General features: G+C 45.0%; 1 protein-coding gene across 1 annotated transcript in view; it reads right to left on the reverse strand.

Moving 5' to 3' along the window:
• Window positions 1-3073: 3073 nt before the first annotated feature.
• Window positions 3074-16908, reverse strand: part of rbfox1 (RNA binding fox-1 homolog 1) — a 71492-nt gene continuing 57657 nt past the window's right edge. The window contains exons 10-11 of the mRNA XM_034539869.1: window positions 14440-14515; window positions 3074-3196 (exon numbers count right to left, since the gene is read on the reverse strand). Coding sequence (XP_034395760.1) covers window positions 3074-3196; window positions 14440-14515 — 199 coding nt within the window. The remainder of the gene's footprint in view (window positions 3197-14439; window positions 14516-16908) is intronic.

The following is a 16908-nucleotide window of genomic DNA, read 5'->3' on the forward strand; positions in this document are numbered from 1 at the left end:
AGGTTGTGTTCTAGGAAATAACCGAAATGATATCACGAGTCCAGAGAGTCCAAATCAGAAATTACAGAACTGACAAAAAAAGGTTTGGAAAGTTACATCTACAGCACTGATATGTCTCAGGTTCATCTGAAAAAAACATGTTACATGTGCAAAATGGCCCAGCTGATCAAAAGAAATAATACAAATCAATGAATGAGCGTATGTACATTGTGATTACAGTTACATTATTTATAAAGAGTTAATAAAAAATGAATCAGAACAATGGATAGAAAATGAGAAAATAACTCGCCCTAACAACTGATCTAATCATCTAAATCTAAAACATTATACCATTGTGTATTTCATATAAGAGATCTTCACTGCACAGTTCAATTATAATACATTGTTGGATTATTATACCGTACTTGACCTGCCTTCAATTTTAATAATGAAAGAAAAACAAAACAAGGTCAAACAAAATTAACAAAGAGATCAAATAGATGCAATGGCTTTGACCACTGCTATATATATTTTAAATATCTCCTGTATATAAAAATCATCAATTATACCAATGAATATATTGGAAGTTGATATAAAAACATCTATGTCTGATGGCCAACACTACTCAGTACAGAAGAGGATTAGTGCCACAAAACAATTAATCTTCAGATTCTACGTCAGAATTCTGAATTCTAAATTTAGACTTTTCTCATAAGGACCCTGACTTTTCCTTCTACAATTCATCAAATCATCTAATTTGTCTCAACAAATCTTTTTTTTGTATTCACTTGGCCCTAACTCTTTTAAATATCACAGCATATGGACGAAGCAATTAAATGGTTGAACAGTGTGGTCGCCATGGTAATTCTTTTTTCCTCATCTCATTTATATCTATGTAGAATCCTCACTATACACATAAACAGCCCAGATACATTGATCAGAACCTTTGGCTTGACGTGATGCAAGATATTCTCTCCCTAAAGAGTAGGCTGAACTACACCTGGACACATGTGGAAGCTGAGAGCAGCTGTCACTGCTAATACTTGTTGGCGTCTTGTATTTCCCTATTCCTCACATGACAAAGAAGAAATGCCCTTATTAGAGAAACGTTCAAATTGTTGCATTTTCAACATGAAAGTGAGAATGTTGTTGTGAAACACCCACTGCATTCACCAGAGGAGAGAAAAAGGAGTGGAGAGCTCCTCTTGTAGTTATGAATTAGTATCTCATGATGGTGAGATGTTTTCCTTGTCATTATGAGTAATTATTGTCAGCATGTCGGTCAATGGAGCCATAGGAACTGATGATGTAGGTTATAGGGTAACTTTGCTACTATTCAACCTGGTCCATGTTTCTGTGTCTAAGGAAGTAATGAGAACATCACTTCATGGAGCAGGTCCAGTGTTGAGGGAGAACGCTGCAGACGACAGACACCAAACAGGTTGTGATGTCATCTCTCAGGGAAATGCCTCACCGTCAATGTGCGTCCAGTAGAAGAGGCCGTTGTGGCCCGACAGCTCACATTGTTTATGGAAATACAATGTTTTGCTTTACTTAACTACTTTTCATTCCATCTAAACAAGGCTCATTCTTAATTCAGCTAAATATTCTGCCATGACAGGAACATCTTTCATATAACCATAAGCTACACTTTCTGTACTCCAACACAACCTACTGTGACAACACTGACACTCCTCTCTCCAGCTCTCACTCACGTTCTCCTTTTGTCTCCTGGCAACGTCACATGACACAATACCAAACAGGAAGTGTTGAATTATGTCCACAATGTTGTCAGACACGTCACATGAAGTGATGTCCTCATTAGTCACTTAGACACAGAAACATGAGGAAACAGGGACCAGGTTGAACTTACCTTTCATGAAGGGGGCACATTGAGTATAAATATAATGTTAACGGCTATGTTTTGGTGTTGAATATAATAATTGTGCAGTGAGCTGTACCTGTGATGCTACATCATTCCAAAGACGACTTGGGGCTGGCGGTGTCATTGGTTTGCACTGCAAGTTTACTGCCGTCAGCTGCTGATCTTAAATTCACACCAAATCGGATGGACTGGTCATGTCTGTGGCCGTATGTTTGGTGGATGACAATTATATTTGACACACATGTTAGAGATGGGCTTTTGTAATTATAAGATACAAATTTAAACTTACACTTCTTTTTCAATGTAATGCAATGTTGTAAGTTATAGAACAAGAACACTACATGTTGCACTCAATGATAAAGGGCTACAATACATGCAGTTTTCTAGACAATAGAGACACTACATTGGATTTGGCCTCTGGAAAGAATGATTATTTTGATTTGGCAAAATAACTACGAACAAATGGCAGAAGGGTTGCAGCCACAAGTAAACGGCGTGTTACCAAGGTAACAAGACATGTTTTGTTTTTGAGATCTCAAGAGGATGGACTTCATAATAACAATAATGGCTGTTCTCAGCTTCTTTTGCTTACCCACCCTGCTCGCAAGGAGAAAGGAAAGTAGAACTTTTGGTCTATGTCCATGTTTTCAAAGACTCCTTGACTTCCTCAAAAGATTGCATTGCTAAACTGACAGAGGAGGCGCCAAAGGAAGCTGACACAAGTAAAACAACACTTGACTAGCATACTCACTCTAACACTCTTACAAAACATAACAACCCAAAGTGTGACGAAGACCTATGTTACATGGTTGGAGTTTTATACAAGCCCTAATGACTTGAATCTGATAAATGTGTCATTTGTGTCCTAATCAGCAGCTCTAATAGTACCATGGACAAAACCTCTACAGCTGATTATCTAGGTTTAAATCTTTAGAAATTAAAAAACCACAATATCAAAATACACAGCACAAAATATCTGAGGTATAAGAGGAAAAATATCAGCTATCTTTTTATTCTTTTTTTGTACTCCTCTCTTAGGAGAAGCGGAAATGATGCACAAACTGCATGTATTGCATTACCCAGGCCTCTGTAACGTCTCTCATCTCATAACTCGTTCTCCCGGTTGTTTTCATTCACTCACACATTCGCACTCACACACACACTTTCTCTTTGTCCTGTTGGAAGGTTGAGCATAGGTTGGAGGTGTCGCTAATAGGGTGCGAAGCGGCTGTAGCCTCCCCGGTATATACTAGCCTGGAGAGAGGACAGCACTAGCCCCACGTCGTCCGCATGGCTCCGAGTTTTCGCATCTGCCAGCGGGGTGAACGCGTTCTGAAACACACACACAAACGCACGGACAAACACAATGGTTCACCCGCACACACACACACACACACACACACACACACACACACACACACACACACACACACACACACACACACACACACACACACACACACACACACACACACACACACACACACACACACACACACACACACACACACACACACACACACACACACACACACACACACGCACCCAGGAGAGAATGCACAAACGCACACACAGATTCATAAAAACACACGCACACAAACCCTCATTAGCCCCTTTAAATCCTGCACACGCTACAACTAGAGTTTCAACATTACGTTACCGTTGTTCCAGTGCAAACCCATGGGGGATGAAAAGACCAATGACCGGAGCAACCGTCATGCAGCAAGCACAGCGAGACGCTTCATGCCAGGAGTGCATGCCAACTGCTATGTGAAAGAAATCTAGTCAATACAACTGAACAAGGGGAGTAAAAGATGAATCAAATAAATCAAGTGGAAAGGTGATTTTTAGCAGAATGGGAACCAGGATGGGCTTAATCTTGGTGATGGATCATGCTGGTTTTCACTGGGTGGTGGTGATTTTTAGATGTATGATATGTGCTTTGTTTCTGTAAAATTCACTGTTGAAAGAGAATGTTGATCCTGTTTCCGCTGTGTGTGTCCAGATGAAATTGCATTTATTAATCTTTATACAAAGCTGTTCATCAAGCCTTTCAGAGGAGTGACGTTCGAACTGACCAAACATTCTCTGTGATAAATGCTCATACTATAACACTTAATCCTGTGCAAATCTACTGGGCTCTAATTTGTCAGGTAAACAAATTCCATCTCAAATGACCTCCCATATTTCCCCAAACACAGAAGTTATGTGCGAAAGTAGATTTAAGTTCTTGCCTGTACTTCTGCCTCAACCTTCATCACTTGATATTGTTCTCCTTCATTCATCCCTTGAACACACACATTTTTATCACCATATGGTGTAGAAAGACATTAGAAACACTTGACATTATGCACATCATTTTTCAAAAGGTTTAGTCGAAAGAGCTTAAGTTGTAATGTGGAAACAACATGGGTACTACACAGAAGAAATGTTGTACTTTATTGCTCAACACAACACCACATGAATGGAAGTTCCCAAGGCTTATCTTGCTACACAGCATGGAGATACATTTGCATGCGCACCACAGCAAGAGGTTTTTGTGATTATTATATAAAGATACGCTGATAAAATATATTTCTAATGAAATCGCCACCTTAACGTGGTGGAGGAGTTTGAGTGGCTCAGTGATCCTGGGAGCTATGTTGTTCTGGGCATCAACACCTGGTAGGATCAAGGCCAACGGACTTTAGCCACCTCGTCCGAACCTGGGAAACCAGGGAACTTCTCCGGAGCCAGACACAGGAGGGGAGCTCACCTCCACACACAGCACTGACTCTGGAACCAAGGTCCTGGAGAAAGGTTGGACTTTTTCTGGAGTTGCCCAGGGTGAGAGGCGGTGGGCAACCGCCGTGTAGGAGTTTTCCCTGGAGAACGAGAAGATCGCCTTTCTTCTCCTGTGGGTTGCGGGGAGTAAGGCTCTGACTGTTGTTTGTGCTTATGCGCCGAACAGCAGTTCAGAGTATCCTCTATTGTGGACGCGGCCGCTAGGAGTTGTGGTTAGAAGGTCATCGGTGCCTGTCGTGGTGGACACCGGCGGTGAGGGAAGCCGGCAAACTGAAAGAGGCCTTTCGGGCCTGGTTGGCTCACGGGTCTCCTGAAGCAACTGATAGGTACCGGCAGCCCAGAAGGGCAAAAACCCGGCCATGGGAGGAGTGCGCGAGGGCATAGAAAAATACTTTCGACTAACGGTCGTGGACCGTTTTTCCAAGGCGCTCCACTTCATTCCCCTCCCGAAGTTGCCATCAGCCACCGAAACTGCTAACCTCCTGGTCCTCCATGTCTTCCGACTCCACGGCATCCCCCAGGATATTGTGTCGGATTGAGGACCTCAGTTTTCTTCTCAGGTCTGGAAAGCCTTCTGTCAAGCCCTAGGTACCACCGCCAGTCTCTCTTCGGGATATCATCCCCAGACTAACGGCCAGAATGGGCGAACCAGGATTTGGAGACGGTATTGTGTTGTGTCACGGCTCGCCACCCGTCCTTCTGGTCCACACACTTGCCGTGGGTTGAGTATGCCCATAACTCCCTGATCAGCGCCGCCATAGGCATGTCCCCCTTCATGTCCTCCTTGGGATACCAACCGCCCCTGTTTCCAGACCAGGAAGAGGAAATAGCGGTGCCCTCTGTTCAAGCAGGTCTTCGTAGGTGGCGGCGGTTTGGAAGGAGGTTGGGTCTGCGCTCCTCCGTTCAGTCGCTCGCACCAGGCGCTTGGCCGATCGGAGCCGAATCCCTGTACCCGCCTATCGCCCTGGTCAGAAAGTGTGGCTCTCTTCACGGGACTTTCCCCTTCAAATCAGGTCCCGCAAAATGGGACCCCGCTTCATTGGACCCTATGAGGTGGATAAGATCATCAATCCCTATGCGGCCCGTCTCAAATTCCCGTCCGCATTAAAGGTGCACCCAACCTTCCATGTCTCGGGAGCATCCAGACAAGCCTGGGCGCCCGTTGAGGCGGGGGGGTACTGTCAGTGGCTGTCACAACTCGGCCGTGACTCGTGTCCTTTTCTGTCTTTTCCTTGTTTGTCCCCTGTTACGTTGTGTGTGTGTGTCTCGTGGGCGTGGCTTCCGGCAACTGGCAATCATCTCCACACCTGCACCTCATCTCCGGCACCTGTCTCCAATCACATCATCAAGTCCTCCCTGTTAAAACACCCTGGCTTCCCTCTCTCCAGTTGCCAGATTATTGCACCATTTCCAGTGGTACTTCGACTCTCGGCCTTACTAAATGTACTTTGCATTTTGTTTGTGAGTTCCCTGATCCCTATGCCTAGGAATCCCGTACCTGCACTTCCGCTCAGCCGCCGCCGCCGCCGCTCACGCCACCTCACCACTCTCTTCCCTACCATCTCATCAGTTCTGTCAAATAAACTGTTTACCTCCACCCAACCTTGCCTCCCAGTGTCTGCGCTTGGGTCCGACAAAACCGAACCCTCACAAGAAGTTCAGTCAGGAAGACTTTTTGCAGTCCTTTTCATTCATATTCTCTTTCTCTCTTTTTTCCTGTGATTACTCTGTCAGCTGATTGTGGGCGTGCACTTTAAATTAAGAAACAAATTCTGCAGTTACCTGAAGCCAATCACATCGTTGCTGTCAAACTTTTTAAATGTTCTCCTCTCTGTTGGTCTGTTGGTTATCATTTCAGCTCAAAACAGTTGCGACCCTCCTCCACCCCAGGCACCTCCAGTCAGAACTCCTCGTTCAACATTCGATTGCAGAAACTCCCTTCTTCACCAGCACCACCAGTGTCGGGACTCCGGGGGGATTCGGCCTTATCTGACCTAAGCACGACTCCGCAATTATCCTAATTCAGAATGGAGTACAATAGCACTATACAAAAATAATGCGTAATACATTATTGTTAAATTCTAATGCAGTCTCTCCTGATGTAAATATGTTAAGGCAAACCACAAACGGCTGCATATAACACAATCACTACCCTCTAATCTTTCCTACACTTTTGTTTTGTGACCATCCCTGATTTCCAAGGAGTTCTGCAATCACCTGCCACAATCTTTAAATTCCTCATCTATGTATTCTTTGAATTTGTTAAATGCTTTGTGCTGGGAGCGGAAAATAAAGTGAATCAGTTTCAGATGTCAGTTTACGTGGCTCCAAGTGGTCAAACAAGTCGGACAAATAAAAAACCACCCTAACAATTGTTTTCTGAATTCAGGGAGAGCTGAAAAGTGCATTAGTTAAAAAAATGGTCTTGGAATGTTTGTCATACCAGAAGGGTCGGCTAATTAGTGGCTATTTGCAAGACTACTGGAAATATAAAATCTCAAATTCAGTGACTTCCATGTTTGTCTCCCTCTTTTCTCTGCTTTGTATTCTCTATTTTGCAATTTGCAATTGCAATAATTGATATTTTTGTAAATAAAATAATTAGAAAACAATGTTTTAGCTAGAATATCTCATAGTGTGTTTAAATTGTTAATAGTTAGGGCTGAATCAGGTTTGACCTGATTCAGCCCTAACATTACTAACTCTACTTCCTCCCCGGAGTCTTTGTGACTTCACGTCTCATAGGGTCCATTAAACTTGGCTGTGTCTGAAGCTGGTCCTGGGTCCTTGCCCCTGCTTCCTGGATCCGGCCTCTGGCCTAGACCTGGCCTCCTTCCCAATGACCCTGCCTCCTTCTCTGTGCCTCCTGCCTCAAAGGCCGACCTCATTGGTCTGGCCTCTTTCGCGATGCTTCATGCCTGGTGAGCCGGCTTCCTCCTCTGCCTCCTGCCATGGCCCTTAACTGAAATTAATTGAATTAAAGGGGAATCTTAGAAAAGGTTTCCCATCAAACTACATTTCTATGACGACATATAGCTAAAATTTGTTTTTTTGTAAACAGGCTCTTCTTTTCTCCCTGATAAAATGAAGAATAGCAGGAGAAAATATATCTGAAGAAAATTGTGTATGATTCTTTTAGTAAAAATGTATGATTCTTTTAGTAAATATCAGAACATAAATAGAAACTAAAACTTTGTGTATTTTGTTCTCTATCAGATCACGTTGGTAGAAATCTGCAGTGTTGTTATGCAGCATCTCGATCAGCTGCAGTATAGTGACACAGATTTCTAATAAAGGGGTATGTTGGTCTCATGTATCCTTGTTAAGGTCTCCTCAGAGATCCGTCCTCGCTTCTCAATCCTCGACTCAATGTGACAAGGTTTGATGAAGATCCTTCATTTAGGCCAACTGGAACTGTTTTCAGGACAAACAAGGAGCGGGAAGCAATTAAATAAGGAAATTTGGAAAACTTAATATGTCAGGACCTAATGACAGCTCAAACATCATTTAACATTAGTAATGGGCTTAAAAAAAACCTAATTTGCGTCATGTTTAGTATTGATTGGATAGCGACATAGCCATACACAACATTATTTGTATATCTTTATTTGTCAAACAACTTGCTTACTTCAGTAACAGCACTTTTAACCCATACCACAATCTTTTCCTAGTTTTTTTTCCTGTGACGACAGAAGCTTCTTCTAAATAATCTGTCTCCGTGTAACAAGAGGAAATCAGAGCTGACTTTTGTAGGAAAACATTCACAAGATATCATACAAACCGCTGTATGATATTCTATACACTGTATACTACTATACTAGGTGTAGTATCTTTGAGAGTCATTGGCACATTGTATTGAAACTTTAAATCTTATTTAAAGCCAAAACCAGCTGAACTGTTTAGTTTTGGGGGGTTGTGTTTGCCAGTAACTTTTGACAACCTTTCCGCTCTGCTTTCTTGCTCACTTCTTCCCTACTTTACCTCCTCCTGGCAGCTGGGGATATAATTATCAAAATGACTAATTATTTCATTACCAGGGAGTGCAGGGTGAGGTGGTATCCACCAAATTAGAAATATAATAACTAACATGGACTGGGCTGCCAAAGCATGAAGACATTCATCACCTTTTACAGGCGGGATTAATGTGTCATTTGGACTGCCGTTAGCAGCACAGACAAATTCAATTAAGTTTAAGTGAGGAGATGTCAGCACTGCAGAAAAGCTTATGCACAGCAACTGAAGAAGAGAATGGGGTGGGGGAAGAGGTGGGGTGGCAGTATGAAGGCAATGAAGCGTATGTGGAGATTGTGGAGTGCAGTTAGTGGAATTAAATATATTGCTACCAATGCAATTGTTTCTATCGTATATGAACCAATAGACTACTTCAGAGAAGGCCTATTGATTGGACACACAGATACACAGGCAGCTCTTGTCTGCTCTGCCTTTTATTCAAGACATCCAAATGGCAGACAAAGCTTAATTGCTTCTAATTAGTTTTATCTATAATGCTGACTTAATGGTATGTTTAGTGAGCTATTGGAAGGTGCTTTAGATCCTAAAACCCTGCACATGATGAAAGTAAACTGTGGGCTTGATTGGCACAGTTGTTGAAGGATAGGTTTAGATTAATTCAAGTGCATCTCAATACAAGGGCATCCTTTGGATTGTCCCACCTCGCTGAATATTTCCTCTTACTGTCTAGCTGCCAGAAGAAGGTTCTGAGTTGCTAAAAGTTTTGATTCACTCACCTGAGTCAACTTTAGTTAATGCACACTCATAACAGTAGCAAGTGGTACGGTGAGGCCTTAGCAGATGTTGTGGCAAGGCTTTAGTGTTTCAGGCTAAATAAAAGCAAATTGGGAAAGGTTGTCAGGGCTGAAAAGCACAAAAGGAGTATCTGCAGACACTATTTATAGACAAAAATGACTAATTTGTCTCTCCTACAGCCAATTTTCTCCAAAAAAGAGGCTGAAATATATCAACAGTCAGAGATCAAAGAATGGATCTACACATGGGCATACCAGTCATAGCGCAAGGAGCCAACAGGTCATTCATTTTCAGAGTGGCAATGGGTTCTCACTCCCAACTCATTAAATACCACTGCTTGCTCCTTGGCCTTACAATTTAAGAAACCCTGTGGTGTCCATTTTGGATTTGTGCAGGGACAGCGTGCTGTATCTGTTAGTTATCTATAACTTGCAAATCTTAAAAGGGACTAGAAGATTTAATCAAATTTTACTGAATGGCTTAAGCTAACAAGCCTTTGCAAGGCTTTACAAGGGTTGTACAAATTGTGGTTGAGATTGGATCTCTGCTTTTTCAGATAATGTAATTCTGATGGCTTCCTCAGTCCAAACTCTCTGGTGCAGACCCAATAAAGGAGTCTTGGGTCTCATATGGAACACAATTAATGCAGACTGTACAACACTGCTGTTGTGAGGAGGAAGCTCAACTTGAAGGCAAAGCTTTCAATATACCACCCAATGTAAGGGGCTTTGAGTAGTGACCAACATTACGAGATCCCAGATACAAGGAAACATATTTTGCCATGAGGAGGTCAAACCCCAACACTTGAAGTATATAGAATAACTGCCAATAACCTTGACTCTGCTTGTACAAAACTAATTCCTGTCAACTAGGAGGTTGATTGACCCATTTGAAGGTCCTTTGTTAGTTCCACCTTAATGACACTTTGTTGCAGGGCCAATGTTTAGTATTCTGGAGTTCTATTAGCAGAAAAGGAATATAGTACTCATAACTTTTCATTCGTGTATAATTACCTGAAACAAAGTATTGTTGTGTTTTCTTTATCTTCGAATGAGTCCTTCATATCTACTTAGGGAGCAGGTCTTCTTCACAGAGTCCGCCATGTTGCCGTCATGTTTCTATAGTAGCCCAGAACGGACAAACCAAACAGTCTTTAGACAGAGACTTTCATGTTAGGTTACCTGAAGACCATTGTGATTCTCCAACATACTTGGTAATGGAGGAATGAGGGAAAGGGTTTTCAGTTGGTTGCAATCTGCAGCCCCACAACTGGATGCCACCAAATCCTACATACTGGTCCTTTAAAGTCTACAATATCCTACAACATCAGGGTCAAGCATCCGGCAGCACTGAATTAAGGTTAACTTAATTCTAAAAAGTGTTGTTTACCTTGGCATATGCAATGGTTTGTATATCCTAATTGTTTTGTTTTGTTTACTACAAAAGCCAGCATCACATATCAATTTCCACTCATTACATGCAAATGGTCCTTTCAAAATAAACACAGGAAACTACTTTAGTTAGGTTTAGGCAACAAAACTATATAACTACCGAAGTGCTGAAAATACATTACATTAGTGACATAGAAATCAACGTTGACTTTTCATTTCACATGTAGCAACTCCCACCTCCAGAAGAACTTCTCACAAATCCCGAGGGAGGCTGGGGACATGGAATCCGAGTGGACCTTGTTCAAAGACTCTATTGTGGATGCGGCTGCTCGGGGCTGTGGCCGGAAGGTCATCGGTGCCTGTCGTGGCGGCAACCCGAGAACCCGGTGGTGGACACCGGGGGTGAGGGAAGCCGTCAAACTGAAGAAGGAGGCCTTTCGGGCCTGGCTGGCCCAGGGGTCTCCTGAAGCAGCTGACGGGTACCGGCGGGCCAGAAGGGCTGCAGCGGCGATGGTCGCGGAGGCAACTCGGGCATGGGAGGAGTTCGGGGAGGCCATGGAGAAGGACTTTCGGTTGGCCTCAAGGAAGTTCTGGCAAACCATCCGACGGCTCAGGAAGGGAAAGCAGGGTCTACCCCAGGCTGTTCTCAGCAGGGGGGGGAACTGCTGACCCGGACTGGGGACATCGTCGGGCGGTGGAAAGAGCACTTTGAGGAACTCCTAAACCCGGCCAACATGTCCCCCGGAGAGGGGGCAGCGCCGGAAGACTTTGGGGTGGATTCACCCATATCCCTGCCAGAGGTCGCTAAGGTAGTCAAAAAGCTCCTTGGTGGCAAGGCGCCAGGGGTGGATGAGATCCGCCCTGAGATGCTGAAAGCGCTGGACATTGTTGGGCTGTCTTGGTTGACACGCCTTTTCAGTGTTGCATGGGTGTCGGGAACAGTGCCCATGGACTGGCAGACCGGGGTGGTGGTTCCCGTCTTCAAGAAGGGGGACCGGAGAGTGTGTTCGAACTATTGTGGTATCACACTGCTCAGCCTCCTGGGAAAAGCTTATGCCAGGGTGCTGGAGAGGAGGCTCCGACCGCTTGTCGAACCTCAGATTCAAGACGAACAGTGCGGATTCCGTTCCGGTCGTGGAACAGTGGACCAGCTCTTTACCCTTGCAAGATTACTGGAGGGGTCCTGGGAGTTTACCCAACCAGTTTACATGTGCTTTGTAGACCTGGAGAAGGCTTTCGACCGGGTCCCTCGGGGGTTTTTGTGGGGGGTGCTGCGGGAGTATGGGGTGCCGGACCCGTTGGCACGGGCCATCCGGTCTCTGTACGCCTGCAGTAGGAGCTGTGTTCGTCTCCTCGGTAGTAAGTCAGACACGTTCCCGGTGGGTGTTGGCCTCTGCCAGGGCTGCCCTTTATCACCGGTCCTGTTCGTGACCTTCATGGACAGGATATCTAGGCGCAGCCAGGGGGCGGAGAGGATCCGGTTCGGGAGTCTCGGGATCGCCTCTCTGCTGTTTGCGGATGATGTGGTCCTGTTTGCCTCCTCGGACCGTGACCTCCAGCATTCACTGGGGCGTTTTGCAGCCGAGTACGAAGCGGCAGGGATGAGAGTTAGCACCTCCAAATCTGAGGCCATGGTGCTCTGCCGGAAACCGGCGGATTGCTCTCTCCAGGTGGGGGCAAACTGGCTACCCCAAGCGAAGGAGTTTAAGTATCTCGGGGTCTTGTTCACGAGTGAGGGTAAGGTGGAGCGGGAGATCGACAGGCGGATCGGTGCGGCTGCAGCAGTAAAACAGGCGCTGTACCGGTCCGTCTTGGTGAAGAGGGAGCTGAGCCGGAAGGCAAAGCTCTCCATTTACTGGTCGGTCTACGTTCCAACCCTCACCTATGGTCACGAACTCTGGGTCGTGACCGAAAGAACGAGATCTCGGATACAAGCGGCCGAAATGAGCTTCCTCCGTAGGGTGGCCGGGCTCAGCCTTAGAGATAGGGTAAGGAGCTCGGACATCAGGGGGGAGCTTGGAGTCGAGTCGCTGCTCCTTCGTGTCGAAAAGGAGTCAGCTGAGGTGGTTCGGGCATCTAGTCAGGATGCCTCCTGGACGCCTCCCATTAGAGGTTTTCCGGGCACGTCCAACTGGTAGGAGGCCCCGGGGAAGACCGAGGACACGCTGGAGGGATTATATCTCCCGGCTGGCCTTGGAACGCCTCGGGATCCCCCAGAATGAGCTGGAAAGTGTTGCAGGTGAGAGGGAAGCCTGGGTCGGCCTGCTGAACCTGCTGCCACCGCGACCCGACCCCGGATAAGCGGGTGATAATGGATGGATGGATGGATGGATGTAGAACGAACTGCAGTCTCCTGGCTGAAAGTTTGCTGTTAGTTGGACCCAATCGCCTTCCCTCCTTCCCTGTGTGGTCTTTTGCCCTTTGTGGGCACACAGATCATGGTCCCATTTCTGCTGCTACGCTGACGACACCCAGCTCTATATCTCCACCAAATCCATCACTCACACCAAACACTCCACCATCACCAACTGCCTCACAGATGCAAGGGCCTGAATGCAAGCCAACTTCAAACTCAACAGAGACAAATCATTCAAGAAATCCACAACCACTTTTCCTCCTGCATCACTTCTGTTCCTGCTTCCACACTCATCCGTAACCTTAGTATACTTTTTGATCAAACCCTATCCTTTGAATGCCACGTCAATCACATCACAAAAAACTTATGCACAACACAGCCTGAACTCAGCTGCCCGTTTGTGCTCCCACTGCCGCACTACACATGACCCCAATCCTTCAAAACCTGCACTGTCTCTCCAAACAGCAAATAATACAGTTCAAGATTCTCCACATCACATACAAAGCCCTTCACAACCTCGCCCCTTCATTTCTTTATTTCTTTAGGGTTTCTGCCGACCCCCTACTCTGTCCAAGCATCGGACCTGGGGGGACAGGGCCTTCTCCATTGTTTCCCCCTCCGTCTTGAACTCTCTCCCCTAGCACCTCAGACATTCTCCGTCCATCCACTTTCAAAACAGCACTCGAAACGCACCTATTTAAATTTGCTTTTAACCTGTGATACTAGTTATATAATGTGTTTTTATTTTGTTTCTTATTGTTGAAGTGGAATCTCTCTGCCTCGTTTTTATAGTGTTTTTACCATGTAAAGTTCCTTTTGAGTACCCTTTAAAGCTTTATAAAAATAACATTTATTATTATTATTATTATCTTTCACAATTAAATAGATACAATTTTATTTTATTGTATAATATCTACCCATATGTTTCGTAGTTATAGCTACAAATGCTGGATTAGTTCAACCTGGCATATGATAGGGCTACCTTTGCTGTGATCATATATATGCTTTTTAATGTTTTAATAATATGGCCACAAAAAACGTAGTTGCATTGCAAATTATGAGGCTTATGTTGACAATAGCCTAATCAACCACACCAAATAAAATGATCGGTCCGTTAGTCTCACGCCACTCAAGCTTTTGCACCAGGTGCAGCTGTAAATTATGTAAATATAAGGAGGTGTCATGCAAGGCATGTAAGCTTAATCTTTCAGTGTATTTTGAGATGATGTGAAGACGAGAGATGGAACAAATATGTGTGGCAGGCACGATAGTCTTACCATGGCACCAACGCTGTATGTGGCTGCTGGAGTGAGTGTGTGGTTGTAGGGGTCGGCAGCATATACTCGTCCGTAACTGTAGAAATACATGAGATAGCAAACAATGGTTAGATCAAATTACATCTTTGCAGTTTAGCAGAGACATGAAATAAGTTCACATTAGTTATTTATTGTTTATGTTCTAATTATCTGGGATATACAGTGTGATTAAATATATATATATATATGAGAGGTTACACATTATTTGCACAGATACATGTAATTATTGAACTATCACACCAACAAAAAGTCACTAGGAATTATGATTATTAAAATCCTAATGACAGGTTCGAAGTCACTGACAATTATAGCATACGTCGTTTGCAGCTCAATGCTTTGTAAATGTATATTTTACCTCATTGTTCTGCACATTGACGCTAATTGAGGCACATGGAGCTATAGCGCAAGTTCAGACAGGAAGACCATAGCCCTCAGCCCGCATTTATTCCTCATATGTCTGCCAATCATCCCTCATGCATGCTCACTCATTGTTTACTTGCCGTCATTGTTCAGCGCCGTCAATCATGACACCAGCTGCGGAGATCAGCTGATACACTTTATCCAATAAGCACAGTGTAACGATGACATGGTTAGCCAATCATCTTGCTGCTGTCTCATTTAAATATGAGATGTCTCTCTACCTTCAGTTCATTCATGCTGCAGTTACGCACGATTCACGCCGCTGCTATCTGTGTTCTCCATCAGCCAGCGTCTGCGTGCTCATAACGAACCGGCAAACGTCCATTTTACCTTTTTCCAGCCTCGTTCCGGAGCCAGCGACGTCCAGTCACCAGCAGAGGAGAAAGCACCTCCTCCCAATCTTTCCCCGCGGGGACCATCCATGCACGCACTAGGGCGGATATCCTCAAACTTCTGCCGCAACAGCATTCCCTGCGGCCGGCTTTCGTGCCAGCGGCCCCACGCTCTCCGCATTCATTTCAATTCAAGTGTTCATCATTCAAGGTAAATACATCAATCAGCAAGTCGCACCCGGATCTTCTCCTAGATCATATAAATTTGGTCAGGATGCGGTCAGTTGTTCTAGGCGCCGCCCAGACCGTAACATTGCACAATCTCTTGGCATTTCCCTGTTCAATGGGTAAACATTACCGTAAATCCTGTAACAGCGGCGAGCCCCATCTCTCTACTATAAAGGCATCTACAAGGCTGGTCCCGGATCAGGGTCACTAGAGTCACACAGCTGGAACACCCCTAATCCCTCCGGTCCCAGGTTAAAAAAAAAAAAGTGGCACTTACCTACCGCGGTTCAGCTTTCTTAAGGAACTTACTTCTCGCTGCTTGCCGTTCAGAGTTCGTACTCGGAGTCGGATGCACCTACTGTAAGTCGCTTTGGATAAAAGCATCAGCCAAATGATATGTAATGTATCCATATCCAACGTTTGCAGTGTTTAGCCTCAACTGGGCAAAACCTTACCATCGCGGTAAAATTAATAAATTAAATTAAAATAAATAAACAAATCGAACCAGCAAGGAACCTCTTATGTTGCATCCTCATCCTATCCCGTTCTATTAGTAAATGCCAATGTCTGAGACCGGAGCACACCGGGACAATAAAGGTACAGTCATTCATGAAATGCTCAATAGTTATCCATATCCGTGCAGCCCACGAAGCCATCAAGCAGGATCACGCGGCCTCATCAAAGCGAAGTGCTGGTCATTGCTGACCCCATCTCCAAGCACAATAAGCATGCTCAGCTGGCATAAAGGCAAACCCCCTCCCATTGTGCGCTGGCGTATTCCCACAAGTCGTGTCCATCAGGGGGGATCCTTAAGGATATCACTGCCAGTGGTTCTCAGACTCCGTCCTCGCTCGACTCGGGATTCAACATAATCTGCATCGCGTGAGATGCTTCACCAGAAGCCTCATGCCCCGGGTGAGCAACAGGAACACAATGTCATATCACGTGTCACGTATCAGTTCTCAAGATTTCTCAAGGGTCGATGACGAAGAAGAAGAAAGCGGAGTGAAGAAGAATGCGGAATGAAAAAGAAGAAAGCGGAGTGAACAAGAGGAAGTGCATTCTGTCTGGTGTTGTACCCCAGAGAGTGCATGTGTGGGGGTGAGTGAGTGAGTGCGTGAGTGGGTCTCTGGTTCCTTCAGAGCCAGGGCATGAGTGGGTCCCCCACCCAGAGGTCAGGCCGTGTTCCCTGGGTAAATGTGTGAACACGCGGGTTCCCCCTCCCACCCAGAGGTCAGGCTGTGCTCCCTGGGTAAAGACGGCATGTGGGAAGAAGAAGAAGGAAGCGGAGTGAAGGGAAAGAAGACAAGAGGAAAGATAGAAAGCAGTAAAGAAGAAAGAAAAAAGAAACTTAAACTAATAGAAAGGGTGCCTCCTACCCACGCCTCGGCCATCATCGGTGCTTAAAGATGCCTTAAAACCCTAACTGCCGCTTAGCTATGGCATATAA

This window comes from Cyclopterus lumpus, chromosome 8, assembly GCF_009769545.1.
Source record: "Cyclopterus lumpus isolate fCycLum1 chromosome 8, fCycLum1.pri, whole genome shotgun sequence".
NCBI classification, from domain to species: Eukaryota; Metazoa; Chordata; class Actinopteri; order Perciformes; family Cyclopteridae; genus Cyclopterus; species Cyclopterus lumpus.